The sequence below is a fragment of the Panthera pardus genome, unplaced genomic scaffold, assembly GCF_024362965.1.
Source record: "Panthera pardus isolate Hobbes unplaced genomic scaffold, ASM2436296v1 HiC_scaffold_22, whole genome shotgun sequence".
Classification (NCBI taxonomy): domain Eukaryota; kingdom Metazoa; phylum Chordata; class Mammalia; order Carnivora; family Felidae; genus Panthera; species Panthera pardus.
The window spans coordinates 73,079,493-73,106,200 of record NW_026526788.1 but is presented as its reverse complement, the minus strand read 5'-3'; the positions used below and the strand labels follow the sequence as shown (position 1 = coordinate 73,106,200).

The following is a 26,708-nucleotide window of genomic DNA, read 5'->3' as shown; positions in this document are numbered from 1 at the left end:
TGGCGTTTTTCCTGAACTCAGTTACACCAGATTTGATTCTAAGCCTCGCCCACAAATGGCGAAGGCCGCTTCGTTCTCAGTCACACAGCCACACACGAGCTAGACGTGCCCAGAAGGTTAAACGCGTCAGCTGGGATGCACTGTGCTCAAGATGCACGGGGCCCAGGGCCTTTCTCGGCCCCACGGCTCAGCAGCACGCACACGTGCACGCACGCACGCACACGCGTGACCTTGCCTCTTCAGGGATGCAGTGGCCCTTCCCTGCACCTCCATAAGCACTAATGCAAGCCACCAAACTCTCCAGAGAGGCTGAGCCTTCCAGCACAGTAGCGACTTCAAAATGATTAGGTCCAGGAGCTAAATCCAAAACCAAGCCACTCCAGGCTTGGTGATCTGGGAAACAGTAACAAAGAGCAATCTCATTTCATGTTCCAGGAAACCATTTCTGTCACGCTTGGCAACATCGGCGGCCAAATAATCGCGGGATGTAATTGGATTCAGCGAACGTTACTGATAGCGCGGGTCTGGCTCAGGGCGAAGACAGTGACCACAGTGTGGCTCTGGCCACCACGAGAGCCTCAAAGGAAGGAGCCAGACGATGTCTGAGCTGGAACGCGGCTACGCCGGGGACGGAACAAAGGTACGTATGCCGTGCTCTGGGGACCCAGAAGCTCCCCAAAGCAGCTGGCGATTAAGCCTAACCTTGCACGCCAGGTAGTAGGCTTAGTGTGGAGACGTTAAGAAGCCACGAGGGCCGTTGTGTCAGGATGAGTACGTATGGGGTTCAGGGACGGGTAAATGAACGAAGAAAGCAAAGGAAAAGGTAAATAACAGCACGGGCACCATGATGAAGAGACACCAACATCGGGCCTCCGTGTCGGGGAAACAGAAGGGAAGTGGCGGGGGAGGGCCCAGACCCCATCTAAAGAGGCGACTGCTGCTCTGGAAGACTGAGGTCCCAGACTGGAAGATCCAATTTTTCCAGGAGAGATTGAACTCTAGATTCTTACAGGAAGTCTCTTGAGCTTTTCAAATGCTGGCAACTAATTTTTACGAACATAAAGCGCTCGCATAAACCAAAACCTACCTACACGCGGAACTCAGTCAGTCCACAGACTGAGGGCCACCTGCTGTAAACCGGGGCCAAGGAAGTGGACTGTGAACAACCCAGCCGGGGGCCCCATTTCGGGTAAATCCTGACGCCGGGAGCAAGGCACGGGATGATGCATCTCTGAAGGCACAGCTTCAAAGCAGGGTCGCCAACATGCTCCGGGGGGGGGGGGGGGGGGGGGGGGGGGAGCCACAGATGAGCTCCATCTTCCTGACCCACGAGGGGGATGCGGAGCTCACGCGTGAGACCTGGGAGTGGGTGCACCCCCCACCCCCATTTTCCATAGATGGCAAAACAGCCTCAGGCCGCAAACTCCAGTTTCAAGATCCTCAAGCAAAAAGCACTGGGGGTAAGCCATGAAACAAGAGGTTCATTTCAGCTCGAAACACACCAGCTGAGGCTCCAGGGGGTCCCCGTGACCTCACGGGGCCCAAAAGGCAGCGCATCTCACAGGAAGGCTCTGAGGAGCAGACGGCAAATAGCCCTCCCTGTCCGATCCCTGGGCCCTGTCCTCCGCGAGAGCTCCACCTTCCTTGTACCTGACCCTGACCGGCCGGCCTTCCCCACATCGGTGAGCTCCTGGTGGGCAGGGACCCCTTCATCTGTTTCCACAGCCCAGCTCCGTGGCGGCCCAGGGGAGGCGCTCAGAACATGGCCGACCGCTTAGAGGAGAGGGTCCCGTGCGAGGACATTCGCTTCCCACGACCGACAGTCTCGAGGGAGGCTGCCGTCCCTTGAAGGCAGGCACCGTGTGTCCAGCCGCCGGCCTCCCGGGGGTAAAAGCCTGCACTGCGGTCTGGAGCCGGAGTCCTGCTTTCTGGAGCTTCCAAACTGGGGGCAGGGCCACGTGCTCTTTGGACCTCCGGCTCTAAGCTCCCGATCGCCGTTGCGACACGGCTTCAGCATCCCCCGCACCGCCGGGGCCCCCGTCGCATCACTCAACCCACAGAACCAGCTCTGGGAACTCGGCCCTCGGTGCGCCCCTCACGGCACCCCGCCTGGCGACTCAACAGGAGACCGTCTAGCTGTGCTCAGGGACCCGGGCTGGGAGCCCAGTGCCCTCCCAGACAGCTCTTTAAAGATGGCTCCAACTAGGGGCGAGTGTCCTAACGCCAGGCCCTGAGCTTCCCATCACTTCCACCCACTGGTCCTGGGGTGCATCCTGGAGCCAAGAGAAACTGCCTTCGACCTCCACCCCCCGGCCGGCCACCACAGCAAGAAAATGCAGCCGACCCACTCCTTGGCTTCCCCAGTGAAACCCCACAGGGGCTCCGGTGGCTCCCAGGGACTGGCCATCTCCTGCCACTTCTCCGTCCAAGTTCAAGCCACTTCTCCACCTTGAAACACGGTGCACAGAATCGCCCCGGCCCAGCTCCGTGCCGGTGCACAGCACCTGAGCACTCGCGGCTCCAGGAAGGGAAGAGGGACCGAGTGCATCACGGGGCCGGCCCCTGCTCTGCACCCTGAGAGCCCCAGCTCACACAGCCCTCACAGGGCTCGTAGTGCACCGACCTGTGCCCCCACCAGGGCCCTGCCTCGTCTCCACGGGCGTCTTCAACCCTACGGCCCGACCCCACATTCTCACCAGAGGGATTCCTTCATGTCCCTTCAGAACTTCGTTGGTACCTGTGGGGGGGGATCTTTTTGAGCTGTCACCAACTGGGCAACTTTGTCCCTCCAAAGCCTGTATCACCTGCAAAGGCAACAAGAAGTCTGTGTCGGCCCTTTCCTGACTCAAAGAGAGAAGTGTGGACGGGCCGGCCCGCACACAGTGCCTGGGGCCACACGTGTGAGTGAGCCTGTCCTTCTGCTGGGCCGCTGCTCTCCCTGCGGGGTGCCTGCACCCCCCTCAGTCACCTCTGCACGTACCACAAAGCTCACCCACGGGGGTCGTCTGCCCACCCCCGCGCTTTCATGGTAAGCCTGGCTTTGACCACGGGCTCGACGGGCTCGGGAGGGAGAGGCTCAAACCACAACGGAGCCTACAAGGAGCCAATGCTGGACCTGCAGCCCCAGAAGTGACTGTAGGAAGGAGTCCTCGGACTTCTCCCGAGCCCTTCCTGATGTCTCCAAGGGCTCCGTCTGGAACCAGGATGGGGCAACAGTCCCAGTTTGCCCTATGCCAAGGGAGGCTCAGGAGGCTGAAGTCCTCACATCCTGGAGCCACAGCATGCCGGCAATCATCCTGTCCTTGAGTACCCAGCCAGGCTGGCACAGGACGTGCCCCAAGGTCATGGCTGCCTGGGAGCAGAGCGGGTCCCCGGCCGAGCACGAGAGTATCCTAGCCTCCATCCCACACTGCACCACCACGTCTCCTTAAAGAGCCAGGAGAAAGAGTTTGGCTCCACTCTTCTCTGGGGCCCATTCCTTAGAGCTTAAGTTTCCCCTTGGGGTCGGTAGGCCTCACCAGGAACAGGTGCACCTCCGGGTGCTGGGGCAGGGCGCGGGGGGTGTCATTTGACCCAGACTTGACGTAAAGGGAGACGCCACGAAATGATTCTCTTTCCACCGACCCAAACTCAGGGCCACCCCCAAATGGCAGCACAAGGGGCCGGGGGGATGGGCTCACACGGCCACCCTCTGGAACACGGGTGGGCTCCCATCTACCTCCTCTAAAAATCACGGCCATTCACGCAGCGTTCAACAAGAGCAATCATGGGCCACCCACGAGGCTGCTTAAGACTGTTTTGCCTTGGCTTCAAATCTTACGGTCTTTCTCCAGAAATGACGAGGGAAGCAGAAGGGCAGGAGGGAGCCCACACAGGACCCTACAGCACAGCAGGGGCCCGAGCTGCCCCGGGGCCTCCTCTGGAGGACGGCCGTGCCCCGTGCTGGCGCTGGGTCCTCACTTCCACCCTAGGTCCTCACACCCCGTCGCCCACGGCGCCCTCCTCACGAGGCTCAGGGGGGCCTGCGGGGCTCCGGGGAGGTGGGCCCCAAGCTGCAGAGCTCATACGGGAGCGGTGCTCCCTTCACACGTGCTGTGCTCCCCTCACACTGGGGGCGATACGGCAAAGCAGGTACAGATACGGGACTCTCTTGACGAGACGCGAGCCCATCTCTGAGACCGGAAGGAAATGACCTCACGGTGGACAGGTGCAGCGAGCCGAGGGGCTGGTGACCATCTGGCCTGGGAGATAAGCCGCACAGAGGATCCTGACGAAATCTAGAAGGCCCGCAGCCTGCTATCTAACCCGGAAGGCCCAGGCCGCTGAGGGCCTTTCAGGACTTTATAAAGAAAGCCTCAGGCTGTGTCTGGAGAGGGAGCGGGCAGGTGAGCGGAGGTGCCCTGCACACGGCCAAGGACGCATTCAGTCGGGAAGATAAGTCAGTCAGGCGGGAAAGAGCACTTGTAAAGGGACGCAGGAGCTCCACGGACTCGGTGCCCCAGGGCCACGGGCGCCTCCCGAAGACACACAGGAGGCCCAAAGCACCGCAGAGGAAGGCATCATGATGCTAACAGCAGCAGCAAGACCTGAGGAGCGTCTCCCCATCTTTTGCAAAACTGCGATTAACTCGGGGTCGGGAGAGGGCCTTCGCTCTGTGAAGTGGGGTGCCCGCTCTGGGAGTTTGGAGTCCTTGCATTGTCTCCACTGCCAGGAGGTTCAGAGCCGAGTTTCTGCTTAACGACTAGCCTTTCAGTTTTGCGCCCACGCTTTTTCCTCCTTCACCGAAGGACTCTTGTTGCTTGGGGCTTGGTTTTGGTTTGGTGACGTCATTTATGTACCATAACGTCCCCCCCTTTTGAAGCACACAGTTCAGTGGCTTATACTAGAGTCCCAGGGTGGTACAACCGTGGGCATTATCGGATTCCAAAACACTTTCTTCACCCCAGAGAGGAAACCCCACACCCATTATCAGTCCCTCCCCATCTTGCCCCGCCCCAAGCAATTTGGGACTTTTTACTGAAGGATCATTTGATGAAAGAACACGGATCAGTGGCGAATCCGCGCAGAGCCCATAAGGACTGGGGTAGGGACAAGTCTGAACCAGGAAGCAGCATGTGACAGGACCCCTGCTGCAGAGGGAAGAGAAGGTTGCCTAAGGGAAGGTTTTAGGCACTAAAAATGGCAGCTTCATTCAGAAGGGAGAGTCTCCACCCAAAGTGGCAATTTGTAAGCTGAAAGAACTCTGCAAAGAAAATAAATCCCCAGGAAGGAGAATCAATAAACTCTTTCTTTAAGAGATGTGCGTGCAGGGACTAGCCTTGCAGATATTAAAAATGTTCTAAAGCTCCAGTAATCAAATAGGAGGGTATCGGCACGGGAATTCGTGCCGACAAGTGGAACAGAAGGAAGAATCCAGAAACAGACTCAAGAACACACAGCGGTTTCAAGTATGACAAAGGTGGGAAAATTCAGGCAGACTCCTAGGGGCAACTGGCCGGTCATACGGCAAACAGTAACACCAGACCTGTATCACACACCGTATACCTAAACTAAGTCTGTGTAAATCCAAGTTTCATGTGAAAAACAAATCATAACTTAGGGGAAAACATGCATCAAAAAATAATAGCATGGGAAAGGTCTCATCTGAGCTTCAGATGAAATGACAAGGACATGAAGGGTCAAGGGGCTAACCCTGACTAGTGGCATCTTAAATGATCTGAGTGGCGAAGAGAAGAGAAAGAGAAAAGAGAAAAGAGAAAAGAGAAAAAAGAGAAGAAGGAAGGAAGGAAGGAAGGAAGGAAGGAAGGAAGGAAGGAGAAAGAAAGAAAGAAAAAGAAAGAAAGAAAGAAGAGAAAAAGAGAAAGAAAAACAAAAGTCCACCTATAAAGTCAAAAGACAATACAACAAAGGCAATGTTTGTGAAACATCTGATAAAGGAATAATGTCAATATACAAAGAATAATTAAAATCAATTAGAAGACAAACATCTCCACATAAAAAATGGGCAAAGTATGTTATTCATTGACTTCATAAGAAATCCACAGTAAAGGAAATAGACATGGCTAATATATGAAAAGATGCTCAATTGCGTTCAAAAAACTTGTAAAAATACATCAAAATGAGAGTCCCCCGCCCACCCCTTTCTCACATATGCAGCTGGGGAAAGACTGAGAATACTGATATTAGTGCAAGGTTACCAAACATCAAACACCCACTGGACTTTCAGGAATTTTCCCTACAGATACATTTCCGAACATGAACAGGAATACAGGTGAGAATACTCTGCTGCACTATGGTTTCTAATTGGCAAAAACTGGAACTCACCCAAATGCCCAACCAAAGGAACCGGTTGAAAATTTATGGCCTAACTTTACAATAGAAAAATCCAACCATTAACATGAACAATGGGCTTCCAGTTAACAGGGCAGAGTAAATCGATAGGTTTTCTTGTCCCATCTTCTGTCCCATTTGCCGTTCCCATCCCAAAGTCCGTTCAAATTTTAGTAAAGGAAGCCCCATGCTCTCTCCTCTATGCCCAAGGCCAGACAAAATGAGATAGGAGAAAATGCAGTCAGAGAGGGAAGCAGCAGCAGAGGGACAGCAGTGACGGACACGACAGAGAACACTGGAACCTTCCATCTGCACACAGAGCAGCCAAAAAGAAGCAACACCTTTTGTGCCTCAAAACACAGGACACTCCGGGACTGAAGGCTCCGGGTACGGTGAATGTAAGGCTGAGGCAGTCAACTGGAAAGAGGGTTGAAAGGTTGTTTCTAGAGCAGTTGGACCGACCCCCCCCACCCCAGGGCACCTGGGCGGCTCAGTCGGTTAAGCGTCATCGGCTCAGGCCTTGATCTCAAGGTTCCTGACATCTCACAGTTTGTGAATTCGAGTCCCACATCAGGTTCTCTGCTGTCAGTGCGGAGCCAGCTTCAGATCCTCTGACCCCGCCTCTCTCTGCCCCTCGCCTGCTTGTGCTCTTTCAAAAATAAATAAACATTAAAAAAAAAAAAAAAAAGACCAGTTGGACCCCCAGCCCTCTCTCTCACACACTCACCCTCTCAGGAGACAGTTTCTTTAGAGAAGGAAGACGAAAATGGCCCAGGAACCCCAGGCAACATGGAGATCAGGGATTACATAAGACGATGAAATGGGGAGTGAGTGGAAGTCTTCCTACTAAGTGGTAAGAGGTTGTAATTTCAACAACCTTTCCACACACACACAAAACCGCTCAGAGTGAATATGAAAGGGCTCTTGAAATTTAAAATATGATGACACCGATTATAACAATCCAATAGACAGTTTAGACAATGAAGATGAAGAAATCAATGGGAAGAAGAAAAGGCAAAGTAAGAAATTACAAGCATGAAACACCAAGGGTCCAATACTGAACCAATAAAAGTAACAGCAAAAGAGATAAAATGGAGTAGGAGAGGATTAATTAAAGAAATAATACAAAATGGTTTCCCAGAACTAAAAGAAACAGCTTCCCAGATGAACAGACTAACCAAGAAAGTTCCCAGTACAGAAGAAAACAGACCCCACTGCAAAAAACGTCACGGACACTCATAACCAGAGAGGAAGAGATCCTTCTAGCTCCTACAGAGGACGGGGAATGAGAAGGACACTGGCCTCCTCAATAGCAACCCTGGAGGCTAGAGCACAATGGGACAGTTGTCTCAAAACTGAAGAAAAGGGGCACCTGGGTGGCCCAGTCAGTTAAGTGTCCAACTTTGGTTCAGGGTTCATGGGTTCGAGCCCCACGCTGTCCTCTGTGCTGACAGCTTGGAGCGTGGAGCCTGCTTCGGATTCTGTGTCTCCCTCTCTCTGCTCCTCCCCCACTCATGCTCTCTCTCTCAAAAATAAGCACAAAAAACTGAAGGAAAATAATTTCCAACCAAGAATTATATACCCAAGTAGACTAAGTCAACCAAACATGAGAATAAAGATGTCTGCAGATATGTAGGATCTCAGAGAACTTTATCTGCCATGCACCAATTCTCAGGAAGAAGCTAGAGGATGTGTTCCATCATAATGATAGAGTAAACCAAGAGAAAGGAATATAGAAGGGAAGGATACAAGAAACAGTAGAGAAGCAAAGACGCCCAGATATTGGAAGAGGAAAGTCCTAGGATGACCTAGTGAACAAATCTAGAATAGAGCAAGACAGAGTAATATAGGACAAATACCCATAAACAAGCAAAAACACAAATAGGTTAGGTTTGCTGATGTACTTGGCCGTATTTACAGGGCCTCTGACTTTTGCCAGAGAGTTTGAGAATACATTCAGAAATGCTACATGGAAAGCTAAGAAAATGGAAAGAGATGGCAATGATTAACTCCAGGAAAAACAAAGTTTGTAAGAAGAAATAATCATAAAGCCCTATATAGTTCATCTTTGAACAATTTTTACATAGTCACAATAAAGCCAACACTGAGTGCCAAACTGACCAACAAATAAAACTGTTCTAGAAAAACAGAAATTGAGAAAACGGATAAGTTGGTTGTTTGATATTTTCAGGTGTAATAACAGCATTAAATCTTCATCTACTACGTTAGGGAGCTGGTAGTATCAGAAATGGGGGAATTTAAAAAACAGGAGTTACACATATTATTTAGAGACATAAATTAGCAGAAGAAACAACTCAAAGAATTGAAGTGATTAAATCTGAGAAAGGGGGTTAGAGATGGGGAGGCATGGGGCAAAGACTTCTGGCTTTTTCATTATAATTCTAATAATGCTATTTAACTTAAACATTAAGTACATGTGTAACTCTGAAAAAATCTAATTAATTTTGAAAATTAAATCTACCCATTCTGACATGGAAACATGGCCCAACAAGAGTTCACACAATGATATAAATGGCAATGTTCCATTCGGGTTGGGTTTTTAAGCATCGCGCACATGGTGATAAATGCAGAACCATCTGGAAAGAGACACAAAACTGTTAACAATGACTATTACAGGGGACTGGCCTGGAAGGAAAAAGATGAACATGAGATTTTAAAATTTACTTCTTTGATCTGTGTACTTTGGTTTTTTTTTTTTTTTAAATAATCAAGTATGTATTGCTTTCTAAGTCAAAAATATTTTTAAAAGAGTAATCCTCTTACGTACTGTTTGTTGTCAGCCTGTTTCACATACATCTTACTGCTACCCACGTACGTTTAATATAACTACTAACGTCTAGTTCAGAAACACGGGCAGACACTGAATGTATTTTGCGTCTTGTTTCTGCCCAGGTCTCATGCCTCTTTGCTAATTCTGATTTAAAAACCTGCAGCTGAAAAAGGCCCCAAAGCTCACAGCTACCCTAAGCACGGACCCCATTAAGCATCAAACAGAAACAATCACTTTATCATCCTGGCACCTGCAGCCTGTCAGGGCTACAGTGACAGGACCCACCCCGAGGACAAGAGTTCTAGAATCAGAAGCACCCACACCAGTCCTCACCCAGCTGCCACTTGCGGGAACACATGGTCTCCATCATCCAGATGGGCAGGGCTGGCTCCAGCATGGCAATCCCCATGTTTGCAAAGCAGATGGACCCTTTAAGGGAGGAAGAGGGTTAGTGGGCTTCTGTTTTGGGTCTTGGGTGTCCCCTACCTACTATTTCCAAACACACTTAAACGCCACATGCCCACAGCCAGAACAATCCACTGAGATACCCAGAACATCTACTTCTGTAAGGAAAAGATAAATAATTAAAAATAAATAAAAGATAAATAAGGAAAAGATAAAAAAAGGAACAGTGAGGAGGTTGGATTTATTACTGTCATCGTTATTTTTATTATGAAAGAATATTAAATAGATTAAATACTAATTAAAATTAAACATTAAGTTTAAACAAAGTATTAATTTTTCTTTTCAAAATAGCACCCCGGAGTCATAAAGGAATTGGAGGGAGACTCGGAGGTCATTAGGTTCACCGTCCCAACTTATTAATGAAGAAGGACTTCTAATTTATTAACGAAGGAACTTGCTTGAGGCCACCCAGCCACGTGGGCCACTTCCAGACCACACACAGACTCCAGCAACTGGAGGTTTCTGCACCTAAGTTTTACCATGCGAGGAATACATTTCTAAAGATGCCCTGGGATGCCCCCAAATCTGGTGCGTTCGGCACAGACGTGCCGTTGAGGGATTTTTTTAATCAACTATACACATATGCTATCTTTGCAGATACCCACTATCTGTTAACCAGAACCCTTTGTAGATGTAGAACCATCGGGGAAAAGATGCACAGAGCCGTTCCCCACCGTGCTGGGAGCTTCCTGTGCTGTGTCCCCATGAACCTCTAATTTGCTAGAATCCTGATTCAAAGAACACTGTGTAGTGTAATTAAGGTGCTCACGTAATGCAGAAAGGTTTTTTTTCCATGCTTTGGGACGTGACAGGTGGAACAGAGAGAGGATACTGAAATGGTCCCCTCACCCTCGCGCTGTTTTCCTGGATTCGCTGTTTCTCTCTTTCCCATCTATTAATTAGGGCCAAATTGGCGCGGTCGTTCTGTCTCCCCTACAACCCAGGGCCCATAACTCTGAACCCCTCCTTGTCTACCTCTCACACAGCAAACCGATACCCCTGCTCTAAATCCCGGCCAGCAGGGACAGCCTCCAGGCTTCAAAGCCCACCAACCCTAAGCTGTTTCCCCAGCCCTGCCCTTCACTTTCCCATGCAAACCCCACTAAAGGCTCTGGCCTAGGCCTTCCCCTGGCCCTTTTCTCCCCCACACCCCCCACAAAACCTGGCGCTTCCCTACATGGCCCTGATTGGCACGGTATGCCTCCTTTCCTCAGGAAAACGTAAGAAATACAATCTTCTTTCAACATCCCAGACCTCTGTCACCACTCGGTCATCCTCATAGGTTAAAATCCTGCCAGAACAAATAAGACACCGCCCGGCCCCCGGCTCCCCGAGTCGAGGCTGCTGGAAGTGTGGTAGCCTGTCATTCAATGCTGGGTATCTTTCCTCCCTGAGTCAGGGTGAGACAGTGAGGGTCAAAGAAAGCCTAAGGCAGGGGGCAGGGGGCGGTGGGCGGCAGAGAGCCCCGCTCTCCCCACACACCTCCTCACCCCGCCCCGGACAGCCCGGGCTCCATGGGCATCTGGGCTCTGGAACCATCCCTGCGTCTTGATGGGGGCACAGAGAGGTGCCCTGCATTAGGAGGGGTGCAGAGCCACGAGGTTAACCACCCTTTGGCCAGCAGGCATGATGATGGGGGCCTAGACCAGGGTTATACAGGCACCCCCCCACCCCAATCCAGCAGCAGAAGGTTTAAACAAAGCCAGCCTGGTGTTGAAAAAGGCTAACCTGGAATGCTCTTAGGTAGGGTATGCATCCTGTTCACCCAGACTCCCCCAGCCCTACCAGTGTCCATGACCACCGCTTAGACAAATAAACCCTAACTGGGTCTGATGCCACACTTCAGGGGTGCCGTCTCCTGGCCTGTCCCCAAGAGCCTCTGCTGACTGGTGTCTGGGCCCAGGCAATGTAAGGTTGGTCCCCTGTGAGGCAGCCCAAGGCCTGTGCCCCTGAGACAGACGGTCCTGGGTGAACAGTCTCTTGCATCAATGAGGCCCACTATCCTCCCGACCAGTCACAGGACCCCAGGGCTTCCTTTGAGCCCATCGAGGCCAAGAACCCAAACACGGGACCTTCTGTAGCCAAAGGGGGTTTCCCGACTGGCTTCTCTGCTGCACAGCATGCCCTCTCCGCAAGAAGGGACTTGTCCCCTGGGCCCTCTGGGGGCTCCGCTGTCAGCCTCTATTCATACCCGCTTGGTGAATCAGACTGCCCACCGACGGTGCCCACAGTGAGGCCAGAGACTCCTTCTGGAGGTTCAAGGCCAAACAGTGATGGCCGCTGACACAAACAAACCTCTGTGACGGGGCATCTCCGTGACCCAGACATCTTTGCCCCAAATGAAAACCAGCAAAGGAACTTGGCTGAGGGTCAGAAATTAACGATGGAAGAAAGCTATTCCTTGTGACGTGGATGTAACCTCTTTGCCTTTCACGTCACGACGTTTCCAGCAGCCAAGTGAACCCTGGTTCTCGCCATCCACCCCTCCCCACCACCCTTTGGCTGAGAAGAACCAGGGAGACTGGGGGGGAAGCCCCACCTGCGGCAATGAGGATGTAGGGGTCCTTCAGCAGGGTGGTCAGCGGCGTCCCCTTCTGGCTCTGTGAACAAAAATCAGGGGTTAACGAAGTTGATGTGACCATCGCAGCGCCCTCCTTCCCCGGGGGGCTTACCTCTGGCTGCACCCGGGACGGCTGGAGCACAAAAAGCTGAATAGCTACGACAGAGGGAGAAAAAAGATAAAAACGTGTGGCTCCAAGCACCTACTGACATGGGTCACCCGACACGGGTCACGACCAGCGAGATCACGGCAGAGGTGCCCGCGTGGACTCACCTCCATCCAAGAGCACCAAGGCGGCCAGCACCAGGAACGGAGCCGTCTTCCCCACAAACTCGTAGAGCACGCTCCCGAAGGGGGGGCCCACTGCAAGGAAGAGAAAGAGGGGCTGGTGGCAAGCCCCGCGACTGATATCCCCCCTCTACCCCCACCCTCCCGCTCCACCGTAACCATCCGTTTGTTTCTCGAGTTTGTACTTTGTTCCAACACCTACTTGGGGTGACCGCCCTACATTCTTTTCAGTAATTTCAAGTTGTCCTGGGGACTTCCTCCAAGCTGGTTTACACCCAAGACACGGGCAAGAGTGTAGTAGAAGGGTCACCCCCAAAGCAAAGACCAGAGAGAAGCCAGACCCAGGCCACACACGGCTGTGCTGCTTACGGAGCACAGGAACATGGGTCCACGGGGACTTGGCTCCTTATAAACCAGCACAGCGGAACTTTGGGCTCCCAAACGAAGGCCAGAAATGTGACCGAGAAGGGAGAGGACCCAAAGCTCCTCTCAGGGAGGATAGGTGTCCCCTGGCCGGGGGGAGTCAGCCAGGGCAGGTGAGGAAAGCAGACTTGGAAGGTGGGAAGTCCTCAGGTGGGACGGTAACTCAGAGGATGTGAGAGAGGAAGGATCTTGGCAGACCATCCCATTCCTTCGTTTTACATCTGGACCCAGGGTCACCCCAGCAGGTTGAGAGGCAGATGCAGAGGCAGGGAAGCCCACGTCCTCCTGGGTCAGGAAGGTCCCACCAGTTTTCCAAGGCTCCATGAAAGTAGGGAATGAAAAAGGGGACAGCGGGGGGAGTCTGTCAGCACGAGCAGACCCAGAGTGGACTCAGGGAGCACTGCGCCCTCCCATGCCCGCCAGCCCCTCCCCACAGGCTGCCTCCAGGTGCCCCCTGCCCACCTAGGACCCCCATGGCCAGGCCTCCCAGGGCGATGCCCATGGCGTTGCCTCTCTCTTCGTCATCCGTGTACACGCTGGCCAGCATGCCCATCCCTAAACAGGAAAAGAAACGTTCAATAGCGAAGCTCTCAAGGGAGCACAAAACAAGAATAACCTGTGACTCGCCTGCCCTCTCTGACCCAGACTTGTGATCTCCCAAACCCGTCAGATTCACAGAAAGGTAAGACCAAGCAGAACCCAAAGGAAAAAAGCAGTGCCCTTCCTAAGAACCCCTCCCCAGGCACCACGACTGGCACCTCGATTCCCCACATTATTCCAGCTAATTCTACAAGGGGCTGGCCAGCCAGGGCAAGGTTGGCGGCCTCCTCAACGGACTGACACCCCCCCCCAGGGAACGGCTGCCTCAGGTATTTGCACACCTACCAGCTACAGACGAGCAGGAGGACCCGATGCCCTGCAGCGACCTGGCGATCAGCAGGAAGGCGTAGCTGCTGGAGAAGGCGAACACTGCCGAGGGAGGGGCCCGGCCACGCATCAGTGCCAGCCTGGTGCCGTGGCCGCCCTGCTCACGTGGGCCCTTGGAAGCCATCCCTTACCCCGACGGGCATCTCCACGCTAACCACACTGTGCTTCGGTACCACCAACAGCTCTATCGCCCCCCCCACCCCCGGTCCTTCTGCAACCTTTACCAACGCACAAACCCCCCACCCCGGGGCTGTGTCCTCAATTCCCCATGTGTGGTCCTCAGAGCCCATCCCATGACCCCCAGGCCGAAGGCAAACATCAGACACTTACTAATGGTGGACACGAACATGATGCAGAATCCCGCAAACATTGGAATTGGGTAGCCAATTCTGCAAAACAGAACCACGGGGGGCATTTGGTGACGGCTTTGTATTTTTCTAAGGCTTTAGGCGGAGCCTCTCCTGCCTACCCTTTGGGGTCAGGCGGCTAAGGGTTTGGTAGACTTTTCTAAAAATTCATGGACTCGGTGCTTCCTGTGTGACCTTTTCGTGTTTGACTGTCTTGGAGCAACGTGAATCCATTCAAGCACTGCCACCCTGCACAGAGGTTTCTCTGGGATAAATGTTAACACAGTATTGGCAAGTAATCCAGAACACGTCTAAAATACACAGTCCCCGTTTCCATCATTTTTTTTTTTTTTTACATCTTTCATTACGGTCTTTGCTAGCGCTTCTCCCAAGGGACGAAGGCAATCAAATGATTCTAGTAAAAGGTCATCAAATGATTCAAATGGCGGCAGAGATGATGACACTGTCGGAGAGCATCCGGGTGCAAGGAAGTCTTCAAGTCTGTCTTCACTCTGACCCCAACGAGGCCAGCCTAGAAAAAGGGGCCTTGTGGCCAGCGCAAAAATTCAACGTTGCAACCACTCTGAAAGGACCACTGTGCGTACAGGGCTCTGCCATCAGGTGGACCGGGTTGGTGGGGAGACCCTGGCCTTCTGAGCGTCATACCCTGGGCCGGACACATAAGCCAAGCAAGCCTCCCTCAGCCCCATGGAGAGACCACTGGCCACCTCCCAGCACCGGAACAAGGAGATGTGGATGGTAAACTGCTACCAGGCACCTGGGACACAGAAGGTGCTTCAGAACCTGTTTCCTCCCTTCCCTCTGCTCTTCCTTCTTTCCTCTCCGTTCCCGCACAATAAGCGGGCTGCTTGGCTCCTGACGTACAGATGGGACAGGAGAGTGAAGGCAGCCTCCTGGCCCCTAGGACCCTGGGAGGGAGGGGGCTGGCGTGTCAACCCAGAGCAGCCCAGAGCCTCTCCAGGCTTCGTTTTCCTCCAGCCCTAGACCCTGTGGGTCACGGAAGGAACCAAACGAGGACCAAGGAAGTCTTGAGTCCCAGTCACTCAGCCTGGAAGGGCTCTTGTATTCCAGGCTCAGCTGAAAAATCACGGAGACAATCCCTTCTTTTAAAATCACACTGGGGGCGCCCGGGCGGCTCAGTTGGTTAAGCGTCCGACTCTTGGTTTCAGCTCAGGTCGTGATCTCAAGGTTCGTGAGATCAAGCCCCACATCAGGCTCTACACTGACAGCATGGAGCCTGCTTGGGATTCTCTCTCTTCCCTTCCCCTGCTCAGGCGCTCACACGCTCTCTCTCATAAAATAAACTTTAAAAATGTTTTTCAAAAAATAAAGTTACATTCAATTTTCCAAGTACTTACACCCTTCAGCTCAAGGATTTTGGTAAGGGCAGATGACCACCTCCCCACTTTACAGATGAGAAAACTGAGGCACAAAAAAGTGATTTGTCAAATGTCCTAGGGCTAATTTCACTTGCAGTCATCCTGTACAGTCCAGGGCTCTTTCCTACACACTTCACCACCCCTCCCCAGAAGGACAAATACGGCTTTAAATAGAACCTTTCTAAAAGATCCTAGTCCTACTCCCCACCCCTTTTTTAAACTGCTTCTTGCACTTCAGAAACTAAGTAGCAAAAACACAAGTAGCAAATGGAAATCATGCCAGATTCCCAGACAGCTCTCCCTTCACAATCCCATGCATAAATTCCCCCACAATGACCTGAGGTGAACTTGTAATTCACCAGTCGGGGCTCAGAGCCCATCAGGCAAACCAGGAAAGATACCAGGGTTGAACTGCAGTTCAGATCTCCTTCAAACGTAGCTTCTCTAATCTGGACTAACCTGCAGCCGACGGGTCTGTGCTCTTTATTCAGTCGGGCAAAAGAACCCCATTCACAACACCACGTTCTCCACAGCACTGCCGGAGGCTGAACAAAGAAACTTCCAGGTGACTCAGCGAGGAGAACCCACGAGCAGTTCATTCTTCTCCACAGCTCCTGCACATCTTGGGGGTGCGGGTGGGGGACTGGAATATGGCAATATTTGTAGCGGCCCTGGAATAAAAGGCTTCTCACCCCCTTTCAACATACTACTTGGAAAACAGTATTTTGTCAAAGCCGTGGGAATACCAGTGAAACTATGCTCAGTCTGCAGCCTGATCAACTGGCCAAGGTCATCTGGCAGGACACATCTGGAGTAGCTTCCTCTTACCAGGAGACTCTGGCATTCCCCAAGACCGTAAGTAGGGGGCTAGCGAGCGGGTCACTTGTGATTCCCACCGCAGCTCCGTGAGGTCGTGGCATTATCCCCATTTTTTGGATGGCTACAACGAGGGCTAGGAAACTTATGTAACGTGCCCCCAATTCAGGGTAATGGGCATATCTTGAGTGCCTAGGGTGTGCCGGCTCCTGCCAGCACACGCTTTGGTGGGGATGCCCGTTACAGGAGCACAGCTTCCGGGGGAGGCCCGTTACAGGAGCACAGGCTCCCCGCCCAGTGAGAATGGATGGTCCACGTTTCATTTAACACCAGCTGGCTCTGTACCCACAGAGACATGTGCTTACGTAGGATTCTTTCTACCAAGCCTAGGTGCTGTGTTTTCTTTAAAAACACCGCAGCTGGGGCGCCTGGGTGGCTCAGTCGGTGAAGCGTCCGACTTCGGCTCAGGTCATGATCTCGCGGTTCAGGAGTTCAAGCCCCACGTCAGGCTCTGTGCTGACCGCTCAGAGCCTGGAGCCTGTTTCCGATTCTGTGTCTCCCTCTCTCTCTGACCCTCCCCTGTTCATGCTTTGTCTCTGTCTCAAAAATAAACGTTAAAAAAATTTTTTTAATAAAATAAAAATAAAAATAAATAAAAACATCGCAGCTACTGTTGTGGGGGGGGGGGAGGAGGGATTTTAATAAAGCATGTATGGAATAACCAAATGGCAGACTCAAAGGCTGGCCAGTCCAAACCCTCATGCTGGGTGAGAAAGCAGAGGTTCAGCCACGGTCACAGCGCAAGCTGACCGCTGTGCATACCGCCAGAAGCACCTTTCCCCGGGGCTCAGCCTCAAGGCAAGAGGGTGCAACGGGCAGATCCCGGACTCCCCCACCCTCAAATTCTTCTGGCTCCCTGAACACCCACCTCTGAAGGGAAATTGTCTAATGCCCCAGGGTCCCTGAGAGATGGGCAGATCACCAGCGCCCTTTCTCTTTCCCCACGATGTCTCCTAAATGGACAGAGACTCAGCTGACATTAGTCATAAACATCTGAGTCAGCCTCTCGTCCCCGTGCTAAGCAGAGCTAGATCTGAGGCAGCAAACCTTTAACGAAATATCCCATTACTATCCCCTTATGCGTCATCCCAGCCCACGGTCATCCTCTATAGAGCATCAGGGAGCAGTTAATCTAATTGGAATAAGAAAGTCAGGTATCGAATCCCTAGACAAAAGTGCCAAGCGATCAAAGTTATGATCATTATATATACCTACACACCAGTGGAGAAACTCCATATTCCCTAAATCGTCACCGAAAATCAATACTTTTGTCTTTAATAATTAGTTTATCTTTGCCATAGAGCCTACTGCAAAGCTCCATTCTCAGGCCTGTTAGAACCCAGGCTCCCTCTGCCCTGGGAAAGGACAACAGCAAGGACACAAAGTGGGGGATCCAGAAGGGGCGAGAGGAGGCATCTCCCTTCTTGATCACCTTCTAAAAGGCGGTACAGCAGGTGAACGTTAGTACATGGAATGATTCATGTGCTGAGACGTACCAGGAAGCTGACTGTCGTTCGTAAGTAAAACAACATTCTTAGGTTTAGTCCTTAGGTCTGTCTTTTTCAGCTATTAGGTGCAGGCAGGGAGTTATGTGAGCCACGGACTTCTTACTTTCGTGGGTAGGACCCCTGTTCCCGGACACAGGGAACAAGTTGGGGGGGGGGGGGCGGCTCTGCTCCCGTTAGAAACACCTGATTCCACTGGCAGCTTCTCTGAGCTGGAGAAGCCAAGATATCCTAACAACACCATCCTAACAACATCTAGGATGGGAGAGCCCTTTCCAGAAGGGCTGGTTTCCCCGTCCACGGAGAAACTGAAAAGGTCACTGCTCATTCCCACAAAGCTCACTTCAGACCAACTGGCTGAGGCTAAAGAAAAAAAAAAAAAACCATTACACCGAACGTTCTGTAGAGACTTCATGCCCTGTGGCTTCCTTCTTGTCATTCAGATGTTAGCTAAGATTTGTGACGAGAAATAACGGGCTCTCAAATATACTAGGTAACTATGGAAATAAATTAAGCCACTGATGCTGGCTTGATAAAAAGCAGACCACTGGGACAATGACAGGCTAAGGAGGAAGCCGAGGGAGCTGTCCCCCAGCACCCGCGGTTAACTCTTTCCCCAGCCCCGGGGCCAGTGCGTCCAGAATAGCTTTTGGTTCTCAAAATGCAACTACTGTAGAAGCCCCATGTTAAACAAGTGAAGACCACAGGGCCACATTCTTAGGCAGGTTTACGGAGAGATACGTCAAGGTGCTTTTAATATCGTTTAGCTGCCTGAATCCCCGCCTAGGTCTGCATACCCCTGAAATCCACTCGCGGGGCAGACGGTAAGAGATCTCTTACACGCAGCGGCAATCGTGAAATGAGTAGACCAGAATTATAAAAGAAGTCACACGAGCCTCTAAATAAATTAATTCATTAAATAAAAATCAAGTCAACCAAGGCACCTGCAGGCTTTGCAAAGTGTGTTGTTGGATATGGGATCGCCATCCACTTGCCAAAATCAAGTTGGCTCCCTCTCTGGTCACGTGTTTTAGAGTAAAACCACGGTACCGGAGACCAAGTGAAATCAAGAATTGCCTGTGTCCATATGGGCAGCCCAATGAACGCTCAAAACATTTCTCACGAACTGTCATTTCTTACTTGCAGGGTTTGGAACGAGAGCTCTTACGCAGTATGTACAACAACAGACCGGCAGCTTGCTTCTTGCATCACCCACCCATAAAAGCCACTCATGCAACAGCCTCTTGACCACGAATAGGAGGGTCCGGGCTGGGACGCATGTGATGAGGGGGTCCCGCTTGCAGCACGAGGCTCTAGAGAGGAGTGGCCTTCAGCCGAGCCTCTCGGTAGCTCCCCCAGTCTTTGGGGATGTCTTTTCCCCTCTGTCAGAAGCGCTGCAGAGGGTGGCAAGCTGGGCCAGATCATACCAGGGGCTGGAAAAACATATTTTTCTGGGGCTGGAGACATGAGGGAGGGTCCATGTCCAAAAAACCAGGCTGGTCTGTTTCTAAACTCCCTGCCTGCTGATTCAAAGTAGCAATCAACAACTATTTGGGCTTTCACTAGCTCAGCCTGGTACAATCAGAGAGCCCAAATGGATACAAGAACAGATTTTTGACTTGCACTGTTGATTTTGAGTAGCTCCATGTCAAAACTACAACACTTAAGTAGGTGGAAAGAATAGGAAGGAAGGAAGTCACCCAGACAGAGAGAGTCTGGACACTGGCTTTAGTCCTGCCGTCTGTCGCCAGGGGCAGTCCCTTTCTCTTCCCATGCGGCAAACTCCTCCGCCTAGAAGGTGGCAGGACTGGCCCCAAAGCCCTCACGCAGCCCCCTCTTCAGGCTCTGATGCCCCGTCTTTTTAACTCCTCCTTCTTTAATCAGAAACACATCAACCAACTGTAGAGTGCTGTTTTAAAAACACTCGTTTGCAACGCCGAAAATGTGAGTCACACACATCTTGTTCGTCATTGAAGATGCGATTGGCACAAATTACATCAAAAGACTATTTGCCGCGGCTCGTAAGGGCAAGTTCTGTAAAGGAAAGTGGGATGTATCGCTCCCCTGAGCAGAGCTGCCGAGAGCCCAGACTGCTACAAGTCTCCTAAATCCAACTCTACTGGGCTTGGAAAATACACAAATCGTGACCGTTGTGGAGGAACAACAGAGTTCACGCTACAACACCAACGTGACAATCTGTCTGCATTTCCACACTACAAGGCAGTGCTACAGGAGGGATTTTAAATCTGCCGGGTAGCGGCGGGGAACCAGGTAGGGATTAAAATTTTGCTCTAGCTCAATTGCAAAGTAGATTACCCATCAGAAGAATAGAACTGGGGCGCCTGGGTGGCTCAGTCAGTTGACGGTCTGACTCCTGATTTTGGCTCAGGTCATGATCCCAGGGTCATGAGATAGAGCCCCACACTTGGGCTCCGCACTGAGCGTGGAACCTGCTTAAAATTCTCTCTCTCTCTCCGTCTCCCTCTGCTCCTCTCCCCATCTCATGCTCCGGGGCACCTGGGAGGCTCAGTCAGTTGAGTGTCCAACTCTGGCTTTCCTCTCAGGTCGGGATCTCACAGTCGTGTGATCAAGCTCCACATCGGGTCTGGCGCCTGCTTCAGATTCTGTCTCTCCATCTGCCCTCCCCTGCTCACAACATGCACGTTCTCTCTCCCCCCTGCTCTCTAAAATAAAATATGGGGCGCCTGGGTGGCTCAGTCGGTTGAGCGTCCAACTTCGGCTCGGGTCATGATCTCACGATTCCTGGGTTCGAGCCCCGCGTCGGGCTCTGAGCTGACGGCCCAGAGCCTGGAGCCTGCTTCTGATTCTGTGTCTCCTACTCCCTCTGCCCCTCCCCCGCTCACACTGTGTCTCGCTGTTTCTCAAAAATAAATAAATGTAAAAAAATTTTTTTAAAAGATTAAAAAAATAAAATAAAATAAAATAAAAAAGAATAGACTGAAATTCACAGATCACAAAACAAAATTAGGTTTCTCTTGGAATTCTTTTTTTTTTTTCTTTTAAGCCCGAAACAGGAGTCTTGGGTAGCTACAACATCAAAGCATTTGGAATATTTAATAAGCAAACGGTCTCACCGGCTTTAAACAAGCTTCTTCCCCATGGCATAAGCAAAGCATTAAGAACAAGAATAGGGTTTTTAAAAAAGCTTTTCACATTTGCATTTGGAAGACTGGAACACACCATTTCAGCTGAGTTTCTAAGTACTGCATTACACCGTACAGCTAAGAATATTCGTGCCCAAGTGATTGGCAAGACATTATGACAGTCATGTCCTCAATTTTCCTCATACAGGATTTGAGCTGTTTGCTCTCTCGGAATACAAAACCCGGAGACATTTTCTGTAATTACACCAGATGCAGGTTAAAGAAGCACTCTTAAGGGCTGAGGAAAGAAAGAAAAACAACCCCACGACTACCGAGGTCTGTTTGGTTTTCCTGCCGAAGAACAGAGGGAAACGGCACCTTGCGGACAGTGTTTCTGGGTGGGCTCGCAGAGCACCTGTCCTTGCGAGGCGATTTGCCTAGCGTATTTTACGTGGCAAATTCATACTATTGCTGGACACAGGAGGGCTGGACACAGCTTGGGACTGTTCATATTTATTCAATGGCACTACCCAGTCCAGAGAAACAAACTGCGGAAGCTTAAAATGTGCTTCCCTCCAAATGGCCGTGGGTATGTGACCAGCACCCTGTGTGTGTGTCCGAGGGCGGCCTGTGCCGGGGGGCGGCAGGTGGGGGCGGGGGAGATCAGAGCCGTCTAAGCCTCTGCACCACCGCTGACCTCCTCTGCCCCGCCCCAGAGCTGGCCCCTGCTCTCCCAAGGGCCCCGTGCTTGCTTTAATGCTCTGTTGTTACAATCTCGAAACGCTTTATATCTGAACAAAGAGCCCCGCAGATTGCGGAGCTGGGCCCGCACCCCCTAATCCAGGCCAAAGAAACGTAAGGATGGCCCTGATCCCAGCTTGCACAGGTTGACCTACTGAAAACTGTGCTTGCTTCACGGACTCCAACGTGGCTTTGGAACCTCTAGTGGCTCTCAAGTGCACCCCCACCCCACACACACACCAACAAAACCCCCTCCTCTCTCTGCCTGGCACTCAGGGCCTCTTATAGCCTTGCCCTGCCCCGTCCCCACTTGCCCTGCCTTCCTTATTCAGCCCTCCCTTCGACGTTCTCTTGTCCGGCTGTAATCTTGGTCTCTGCTCATGCGTCTGAGCCTGGTTCACAAGTAGGATTCCAGGCACTCCCCTCTCTACTGTGTTTTGGTTTGTTTGCATTTCTGCCTTTCAGGCTACAACGTTTATATGGCAGTCTGCCCCCACCACTCATATTGTACCAGCTCTTCGCAGCTGACACCTTCAGGCATTGCCCTTTCCCTTTCTCTGCAAGTGCCCTGCCCTGTGCTTTCCAGCCCCTGCCGTACCAGGCAGAGCTAGGCCAGCTGGGCTGCGGAAGGATACTTGCTGGACGGCCACCGACAGTGGAGACGGGAACAATTATTCAAGAGGAGGCGGGTCCCCCCCCAAAACATCCAGAGCATCCAGATTAAAATAAAGCTAGTTTGGGCGTTATCTGGGGGCATTGGCGGCTGGTTTGACTGATCCAGAAAACAGGCTCAATACGTTCCTCTTTGTGCGTGTGGACACAGCGGAGTAACCGGCAAGGGGGCTCATTACATGCCGTGGCCTCGGCGTGAGCTAAGGGGTCCATCTTTGCAGCAGGATTACTGGTCTTCCCCACTCTCTCCCTGGCCATCTTGACCCTTCACCACACCAGCACTAAAGCAAACCACCTTGGCTTTCTAGAAGGAAGCAGACGGCCAGAGGAAGAAGAAAACACAAAGGCAGGTGACACACAGAGCCCAACGATGATGCCACGGTGGCTGCAGAGTCAGTTCCTGCCGCCCAAGGGCAAGTCTGACAAATATACTAACGCGACACAGCCTTTGGACGGAATCAACGTGCTCCCACCTGGGGAGGGCCTCTTTATTCTGTTTTAGTACTTCCTTACTTTCTAAGCAAGGGAGGGGGCAACAAAAAAGGCTGAACACGTGGGAAATCACGATGAAGGAAAGAAACCCCAAAGAAGGAGATCGGGTTTCCCCAGCTCGCCCACCGCTGGTTTTCCGCACTCTTGATAAATGAAAGAGAAACAGAATCCCAAAGAGCAACGACCTGGGAAGGATGTAAATAGAAGCCTCCTTGGCCAAAATAACGGCACCTACCTGTTGGTCAACAGTCCTATGAAGGGGTTGGTGAGGAGCTGGATGGTGGCTTTAGAGGCAAACAGCAGGCCAACTTGAACGTTTTCATTCAGGAGGTCTTTGTTTTCGCTGGGACAGTCAGGAGGCGCGGCGGACGTGTTCGTCACCGTGTGCTGGGTGCTGGCCGCAGGCGGTGGCCCCCGCTGTAGCTCTTCAGTGCTATTCCCGGTGACCATGGTGGTGTTGTCGTAATAAGAGAAGATGCTCTGGAAGCGGCCTGAGGTAGACGCCGTGAGCACCGGCTTGGCGGTCTGGACTTCCGAGGCATTTTTCTCGTGATTAATGCTGTACAAGTAACTCGGGATGATAGGGACTGGGAACAAAAGCAGAACAAGAAGGTCACAGCTGCACGGAAACCACCTGTCATCAGGACAAACGACAGCAAAACTACAGTCGCATCAAATGCCAAACGAGGCCCAGAGGGGTCTGCCCCTGCGACGCCACCCCTGCCTGGACCCCGGGATAATCTCACAGAGCTGAGCTCTGGCCAGAGAGAGCAGAGCCCCGGGGAGGCTGGGAGTGCTGCGTCTGCCCTCAGGGCCGGTGACTGTGCAGAAGTGACCTGCCCGGGATTCTTGTCCTTTGTGGGGTTTCTCATTACAGGGCTCCCTTACAGGAATATTTTAGGAAAGGAAAATGTGGTCTGAATTCTGCTCAGGGCCGACCTGGGATCAACAAGAGCTCCTCAGGGAGGGACTCAGACCTTCAAACGAATGAATCGAGGAAACAGAAACCTAAATTTCATTGTGTCTTAGGGAAAAATAAACCCACAGGAGAAGGAACGATTTGGAGATTCTGCGACAGGCCCACTTCATCTTTCTGTTACCTGAGTGGGAGTCTGCGATTTTTCGGCCAACCCGGAAGATGTAGAAATTCCGGAGACTTCCACCCAGGAAAAGAAAAACAGATGTAAAAGCACCTGTGGGCACCTGCTGACAGAGCACTCAACACAAAGGAGAAGCAAGGCTGTTCTGAAGTCAGATGAGCCCTATCACTCTGATAATCCCGATAATCCCGCAGGTGGGAATCCATGAAAGGAGAGAAGGGAAATAACCCACCCGGAGAATACAAACTAAAAAAAGAATTACTCATTAAAACTGCGGGCATTTAATTTTTTTAACATTTATTCATTTATGAGAGGCAGAGAGCACAAGCAGGGTAGGGGCAGAGAGAGAGGGAGACACAGAATCCCAAGCAGGCTCCAGGCTCGAGCTGTCAGCACAGAGCCTGACGTGGGGGCTTGAACTCATAAACCATAAGATCATGACCTGAGCTGAAGTCAGATGTTTAACCGACTGAGCCACCCAGGCACCCCTAAAACTGTGGGCATTTTTAAGGAAAAGCATACCAAATGCTTTGCTGTTAAGAGGGCTAATTAAGAGACCTGGATTTTAATTCGCCTTTCAAAAATCCATTACAGGAAAAAGACTAAAACCAACACCCTTCAAACTGTTCTGGAAAAGGTCCTACAATGTTTCCATCTCGAGCCATGCACCGATACAATATATTTAAATGTCACTTCCTTTTTTCCGGGGAGAGAGGTTGACTTGCTCCTTTAAATGTTAAGCCAAACTGTCAGTTAGCCCACCTTGCTGGTTAACATAGTAACTGTTGTAACGTGATCTGGAACCCTGGGAATTGCCAGTTCGTAGTAGAAATCTTTTTCATCGCGGTCAAAGCAGGCGGGGGGCGGGAAGGAGGAAATTATCAGGAGGAAACACAAGTTCTGGGTCTTAACAGATGTCACATTTTTTGACCTGACCACCAGGAAAACGAAGCCACAAAAGGCGGCTGCGAGTCGCCCAGCGCGGCAGACTCGGGGGTGGAAGGGGATGCGTTTTTTTTTTTTGCAAAGCGTGTTCTGCAACTTTCGCGGGGGGCGCGCTCGGGTAGGTGGAGCCCCCAGGGAAGGGGCCCCCGGGGAGCGGGGCCGGCCGGTGCGAACGTACCCACGACCGTGAGCAGCATGTTGTCCAGCAGCAGCGCGAGGAACACGATGAACAGGATGAGCTTCCGTGAGTGGCGGCTCTCCAGCAGCCGGCGGAGCAGCGCCAGCTCGCTCAGGGCCATGGCTCCGAGGCCGGGCTGCGGGCGCGGCGCGCGGTGAGGGGCCGCGGCGGGTGCCGGGGGCTCCCGGCGCCCGCAACCCCCCGACCTCACCGGGGCGGAAGGAACGGTCCCGGGGCCGCGCGCACGGGCGTCCCAGCCTCGGTTCACCTGCGGCGGGCGCGTTCTCGGGGGCACCTGCGCTCCGGATCCTTGCCGCCCGCGAGCGGCGTCGGGGCCCCCCCAACCAGGGGCCGGCGGGGGGCGGTCCCGCTCTCCGCCGCCCTCGAGGTCCCACTCCTGCCACCGAGCGCTCGGAAGGCGCCGCGGGCCCCCGCGCCCCGTGCGTCCCGCGCCCCGGCGCCGCCCCCCCCCGCCCCGGCCGCCCCGGAGACGGAGACCCTCCCGCCCCTGGGGTTCTTCCCCGCCCTCCGCCGGGCCCCGCTGTCCCCGCGCCGGGTCCCGCGTTACCTCGGGGTCGCCTGCCCTGCGCCGTGGGCTCCGTCCGTCCGCGCGGCTCCGGGTAGCGGTCTCCACCCCAGCGCCCCGCGCCGCCGCCACTCGCTTTAGCCGGTCCGGCTCTGACGTCACGGCCGACGGGGGCGGGAGGGCGTCACCTTCCAGCCCCGGCCTCAGCCCCCCGCCCGGACCAGCGCTGGCCTACCCGGCTCTCCGCCCCCGACCGACGGCGCCCCATCCGGCTCCACCGACGGCGCCCCATCCGGAGCCGCCGGGGGTGGGGGGGGGGGGCGGGGGGAAGGGGGGGCGCCAAGGGAAGAAGTCAGGGCCCCCACAGCGGGACGTCAAGAGTCCTGGGGTTAAGGTCAGGGGCCAAGATGAGGAGTCGGGGATGAGTGCTTTCACCTGGTCCCAGGTAGGGGCTGGCTGCAGCTGCTCTTTGAGCCTCGTGCCCCTGAGCTTGGCCGTGAGGACCTGAAGGCCGATGGATGAGAGTGCCAGGGAAGGGGGTCAGAGGGTGTTGGGAGCCAGGGACAGATCTCTTTGGGAGGGAGGCCACTCAGCACCCCGCGGCTCCCGCGCTCGCCCACCCCTGGAGCAGGATGCAGGGTGTCACTGTGAGTCTTTGGGTACCCTCAAGTAGGAGATGTGGAAACAGGGAGAAAGGGGACACCTCTCAGTGTCACCGCTCCCCACCCCACCCCCCACTGGGAGGATGTGAAGACCCCAGGCCCTGGAGCCTAGGACTCAGGAAGTAGGAGCAGCAGGCCTGGGCCTCTGGGGCCACCAGGAGTAGGTCACCCTGGACAGAGGACACTAGAGACCAGGAAAGTGCGAGGCCTCTCAGTAAAAGGACTGAGGAGGCAGCTGGCCCAGACCTTGAGTGCTGTAGTCCTCTACTGTGCACGGTGCCCGCGGAGTCTGGTCAAGACAGGCACGGTGCCTGCTGGGGGGTGATGGGCAGCTGTAATCCTCACTTGCCAGGGGTAAGAACCCACCTTTGAGAAA

At 52.9% G+C, this 26,708-nt stretch overlaps 1 protein-coding gene across 1 annotated transcript in view; it reads right to left on the bottom strand.

Moving 5' to 3' along the window:
* The window catches only part of SLC18A2 (solute carrier family 18 member A2), a 37,165-nt gene extending 11,318 nt beyond the window's left edge, over window positions 1–25,847 (bottom strand). Inside the window, exons 1-10 of the mRNA XM_053909948.1 lie at window positions 25,713–25,847; window positions 25,145–25,280; window positions 23,157–23,508; window positions 14,115–14,173; window positions 13,743–13,826; window positions 13,320–13,412; window positions 12,420–12,509; window positions 12,259–12,302; window positions 12,126–12,186; window positions 9,455–9,550 (exon numbers count right to left, since the gene is read on the bottom strand). Coding sequence (XP_053765923.1) covers window positions 9,455–9,550; window positions 12,126–12,186; window positions 12,259–12,302; window positions 12,420–12,509; window positions 13,320–13,412; window positions 13,743–13,826; window positions 14,115–14,173; window positions 23,157–23,508; window positions 25,145–25,265 — 1,000 coding nt within the window. The 5' untranslated portion in view covers window positions 25,266–25,280; window positions 25,713–25,847. The remainder of the gene's footprint in view (window positions 1–9,454; window positions 9,551–12,125; window positions 12,187–12,258; window positions 12,303–12,419; window positions 12,510–13,319; window positions 13,413–13,742; window positions 13,827–14,114; window positions 14,174–23,156; window positions 23,509–25,144; window positions 25,281–25,712) is intronic.
* Between the last annotated feature and the right edge of the window lie 861 nt (window positions 25,848–26,708).